This window comes from Octopus bimaculoides, chromosome 23 (assembly GCF_001194135.2).
Source record: "Octopus bimaculoides isolate UCB-OBI-ISO-001 chromosome 23, ASM119413v2, whole genome shotgun sequence".
Lineage (NCBI taxonomy): Eukaryota > Metazoa > Mollusca > Cephalopoda > Octopoda > Octopodidae > Octopus > Octopus bimaculoides.
In genome coordinates this window covers 24,504,695-24,510,413 of record NC_069003.1, presented here as the reverse complement: position 1 = coordinate 24,510,413, position 5,719 = coordinate 24,504,695, and the positions used below count along the sequence as shown (strand labels likewise).

At 38.1% G+C, this 5,719-nt stretch overlaps 1 protein-coding gene across 2 annotated transcripts in view; it reads left to right on the top strand.

Moving 5' to 3' along the window:
* Positions 1-4,198, top strand: part of LOC128250632 (uncharacterized) — a 67,553-nt gene extending 63,355 nt beyond the window's left edge. For both annotated transcript variants that reach the window (XM_052976075.1, XM_052976076.1), the window contains one exon: positions 3,318-4,198. In XM_052976075.1, coding sequence (XP_052832035.1) covers positions 3,346-4,089 — 744 coding nt within the window. In that variant the 5' untranslated portion in view covers positions 3,318-3,345 and the 3' untranslated portion in view covers positions 4,090-4,198. The remainder of the gene's footprint in view (positions 1-3,317) is intronic.
* The last annotated feature ends 1,521 nt before the right edge of the window (positions 4,199-5,719 follow it).

The window sequence follows — 5,719 nt, the reverse complement described above, 5'->3', positions numbered from 1 at the left end:
ATTTATTGCACGAACAGCTAGGTTTCTTTCTCTAACATTTCACATTCGTAGTTCAGCCTGCACAAGTGAACGTGTGAAAGCAAATAGGAATTTTGAAAGAAATATCTATAAAACTAGTTTCCAAATAGCTGCGGGTGTCTTCCAGAGGAAAGTAGTAATGAAAGGGGTCCATAGATAAAAAAACAGTTGAGAACCACTGCCCTAAACGGACTGCCTTCCAGATTAACAAGCTTCAGCTACCTGTAAACAACTGGTTTTTGGGAGCCAGTAACCAACCCTCACCTTTTCTTCTGTCAGCATCAAGCAGTTCTGCCTGGCTAACATCTAACCGTCAAGCAGGCTAGGACCTCGACTTCGTTGTCAGAGGCTATTCGAGACGCGCCTTATGAGAATATTTTCCAAGTAGTGAAAGCTTATCCTCATTACCGTTCCCGGCTGTAGCAATTATGTCTCACTGCTCGCAAATTCTCTCCTACTTTTTCTCAACTGTAACAAATAAATATTTTCCAATCAACCTTCGACATAGAAAATTTTGTGAGTGGATTTGGTAGGCGGAAACTGAAAAAGAAGCCCGTCGTATATATGTATATCTATATATATGTGTTTCTGTGTCTGTATTTGTCTCCCCAACATCGCTTGACAACCGATGCTGGTGTGTTTACGTCCCCGTAACTTAGCGGTTCGGCAAAAGAGACCGATAGAATAAGTACTAGGCTTACAAAGAATAAGTCCTGGGGTCGATCTGCTCGACTAAAGGTGGTGCTCCAGCATGGCCGCAGTCGAATGACTGAAACAAGTAAAAAAGTAAAAGAGTATATACAAGATGAAACTGCAATACATCTGTATTAAGAACATGAACAAATTCGTAACATAAAGCCAACTAAATTAATTAAAGCTAACTGCACATCATTCAGAATTATAAACGCATTCTATCTTAAGTAGTTTTTGAACACTGAAGAGATTATATATGAAGCAGAATTCACCTCCACCAAACCAAAACTGTGTCATTTTGTCCAACAAACCATTATGTCCCATTTTTGTACCACAGTACAAAAATGGGACAAAACATTCTGTGTTATGACGTGAGAAAAAGTGCCCGTTTCCACTTCGACAAGTACTTCTCTATATCCAACATTAATATTATAAGAATATAATTACAACATAAAAACAGAGTTGGAATTCCTTTGAATAATATATTCATTTGGGATATTCTAACTTCACATATTTTTCTAATTCGTAAATATTGTTTGTTCATACAAAACATGAAATTGAAAGAAACCTTTATGATTTTTTAATACAAAACTTTCTGACACCTTAAGGAAAAAAAAAATGCCTGAATGGTGTGTATATGGCAGTTGTGGTGGCGATGGCGGTGGTATTGTTAATGGTGTTGGTTGAAAACAATCAACAGAAAGAGACAGAGAGAAAAAGAAAGAAAGAGGTTAGACAAAAAAAAATGTACTGACGCCCCGAATGGGAAGACAAAAAATGTTTGTCATGCAGCTTTGCAATAATTTCCCAGTCGACAAATTGTATCATTGCTTTGACGAAAATTGTTCATTGCTTGAAAAATATTGGGCAAGTTTAATAAAATTTAATATATACTCAATGCATGAAGTGTCAATGTTGGGCAGAAGGCCCAACGAAGAGCCCTCCACAGGAGCTAGCTTTGGCGGCTTTTAAGTTAGTATCTTATAAATTCAGCTCTAACTTTCCACATCCGTTTCTTCATAGTAGTTTAACCCCCCTCCTTCGTCTTGAGTCTTTATCCCCACAATGCCTAATTACTCAAAGGAAATAACTCACCCAAACAATATTCATATTTAATGAATTACGCTCCTAACATGGTAATGAAATACTGGAAACGGCCATGTACGACTCGGATATTTTATAACCCGCTTTATTGTGTCACCTGAAGATTATTTCACTTGCTCTGAAAAGGTAACAATTAATTACAATGTTTTATCCCTAACGCTCTACTGTATGTATTGAGTACTCTAAATTTTATTGCATAACCATCTATATATGTATGTATTTATCAATCAGTCTGTCTTTCTTTCTTTCTGTTTGTTTGTCTGCTCTGTCTTTATTTCTCTGTCTCTGTCTCCCCCTATCTCTCTCTCTTTACACATACACACACACACACAGGTATATATTCTTAAACAAGACTGCTGTTGACAGTGACCTCGAAGTTTCGACCTGCTAAGCCATTGTACTCTACAAAAGTATACTGTAACGCATCAAATTAATGTAAAATTGTTTCTATTATAACTGAGCATAAAAATAAATATGAATATCTGTTTTATACATACATTCATATAAGCGTACATACCATGCATAGACACACACACACACACACACACATTTATATATGCATGCACATCGTTCCATCGAATAGGGTACATAATAACAATTGGTGAAAATATTGGCAACATACAACAGAACATATAATTATCACTATAGTCTCATCAGTGAAATGCGCTTGTCTCCCATCATTAGCAATAGTACCTACTAGTTCTCTAAACTTTACATATGATTAGTGCTTGTTGGACATGGACAAATGTCTTCACTATAGTATTGCTTCTGATTGATCAAAACCTTCTAAAAGAAACTGGAAACCGAAGAAAGAAGCCTTTTCTGAAGGACCATTTCTGTTGTTCATATTTTTGCTGGGAAATTTAATTCCTGTCCTAGTTAAACGCCATCACCTAGCTCCTTACTGCTTCAATGGCTTCCACCTTGATGCAAGCATTCCGGAAGATATCCAGTTTGTAGATAACTTCTTTTACCAGTTGCAGAAGCTCTGAAAGACGTCATAAGCTCTAAAGTTCTTCTTTTGACTGAGACATTAAGACAGAAACAATGTGAAAGCATTAGGTAATATAATGAGATTTGAAGACGAGAGATGTCTGGCACATAAAGACGAATAGATAAAGCGGAAAGTTTCTTAATTTTTCAATTCTTTTCCCAATATTACTGAATAATTTGGGCGACCAGCTGGCAGAATAGTTAGCACGCCTATCAAAATGCTTTGCGTCATTTTGTCTGTCTTCACGTTCTGAATTCAAATGCCACCAAGGCCGATTTTGCTTTTCATCCTTTCGGGGTCGATAAAATAAGAACAAGTTGAACCCTGGGGTATATGTAATCGATTTAACCCCTCCTGAAAGCATTGGCCTTCTAAAATTTGAAATTAATGTTACAGTATAATTGATCAATGATATAATAGTTGTTTTAAACTTGAATATCTTTTAATTAACATTATTAATGCCTCTTATAATCACCTTAATTAACAACTTTTTTCCCCTTATTTTCAGATCTCCACGTCCTCTATAAACTGCCATCATGAACATGTCCATTCTTGCCCTGGCTGTTTTCGCATCCGTCTTCCTTCTGGTAAACAGTTCAGTTTTACCCCACGGTGAACACTATGGTGAACACTATGGAAAAGAAGGCCACGATGAAGCCCACAAAGGTGTAGCTTCTGCTGAACACGTAGCAAACAACGCCTACTCTGAACACGGTGAAGACGGTGTGAAAGCCGCCTACGACGTTGGTTACCGCAACCATGAACACGATCACGTGGACAACTATGGACACCATGAACATGACGAGGACCACGACAAACACAAGGACGACATGTTGGAAAAATACGGAAACTTTGTTGCTCACGCTGGCCACAATGCATACGGTGGTGAACACAGTGCTGTAGCTGGACACGCTGATGCATACGGTGCTGAAGGTGGACATGCTGCATATGCTGGTCCCGGTTTTGATGGACGTGTAGGTTTCGGAGGTTTTGGCGGATACGGTTTCGCTGGTCGTGGTGCTCTAGCAGGTCACGGTGGCCTTGCCGGTCACGGTGGCTTTGCTGGTCACGGTGGTGTTGTTGGTCACGGTGGTGCTGTTGGTCACGGTGGTGTTGTTGGCCACGGTGGACTTGCTGGGCACGGTGGATACGGCTATGGCGGTTTAGGTTATGGTGGATATGGTTATGGTGGACATGGCTACGATGGACATGCTCTTGCAGGAAACGGTTTTGCTGGTCATGGCTTTGATGGATATGGCTATGGACATGGCCATTATTAAACATGACTTTTAAAAAAATGAGAACTCCCTAATTCTAAAGAAAAATACCAATAATTAATACAATTTGTTGCTGTTTGTAATTAAATAAACGTAAAATTACTGTCAATGTTGCTGGCAATTATTTCTTGTCTTTTTTCTTCTTTTTTTCTTCTTCTGTATATTATTTTTTCATATCATAACAATTTTATATTTGGTACTATTTACGTATATAAATTAAAACCACTTTCTTCTTCAACAACATCCAACAAACATACTGAAATCACCATAATTTGGTTGATGCGAGATGAAACTTATGGTTTGGGGCAATGTTCTTTCTGGTATGCCTGTAGAAAAGTAGCGTCAGAAAGTGTAAGAGAGAGTGTTAAATGAAAATGCAACCCTGCAGTAAATTAAAACTGTCTGTATCTGAGATCTCGAAAAGCAAAGATTGTTTGAAAAATCACGTTTTGAGAAAAATATATATAGATTAGAATCTTAAAGAATTTTCTAGACACTGTAGGCTTTAATAATTGCTTACCTTTAGTAATAGTTGCATACTACAAACCAATTAATAAGCTGTTTTCATTATTATAGTATAGATGCTTACTTTGTTTTATTCAGAATTACAAGCTTACAGACTTTTTAAGTCTGGTGACGCTCCAGTATGAATTCTGAATGTAAATGCTTCATGAGTCCTTAGTGGCTTTTAAAGACCACTTCTCAGATAATTCATTGAAAGATATGAGTCTTCTCACAAGACATGGGCATAAATCTGGTGCTTGTTTGTGACAGTAAGTAAGCCGAATAAATAGAGAATAAAATCTGCTCTAAAATCCAGTAATATGTCGATAGTAGATTTCAATTCCTAACTTAGGACTCCAGATGAATGCCTGGACCATTCAACAAACCACACTTCTATTTTTACGGTGTATTACGATGAAGAAATTATTAACTGATAATAGCCTGATTGATAACGTTGTTCCCAAGTACTTACTTAATAACAGTTCACTGTTGCATATATGGCATGTATTTGATTTGGTGACAGTGCATTTAAAATCTTTTGTAAGAAGTAATTTGAATGATCTGCGATAGACTGACTTCCGTATCTAGATAATCTCTGAATACCTTGCTCTTTATGCATAATACTCCAAGAGAGACAAACGACTCAAACAAAATGCGCGTTAAAATGATCCTCGACATTAATTAATTCTCACTGGATGTTCTTCTTCTAAACCCAAATTAGGGAGAAAAAAGCAATATATCTGACCATCGAAACGACACTTCATACTATAAATCTGTAAACGTCAAAGAGAAGGAGTGAGAGTCCACACAAGGCAGATGTACAGCATATGTAGAATAGTGTTTATATCTGTCGACTATTTGTGGAGGCGCAATGGCCCAGTGGTTAGGGCAGCGGACTCGCGGTCATTGGATCGCGGTTTCGATTCCCATACCGGGCGCTGTGAGTGTTTATTGAGCGAAAACACCTAAAAGTTCCACGAGGCTCCGGCAGGGGATGGTGGCGAACGCTGCTGTACTCTTCCACCACAACTTTCTCTCACCCTTACTTCCTGTTTCTGTCGTGCCTGTAATTCAAAGGGTCAGCCCTGTCACACTGTGTCACGCTGAATATCCCCCGAGAACTACGTTA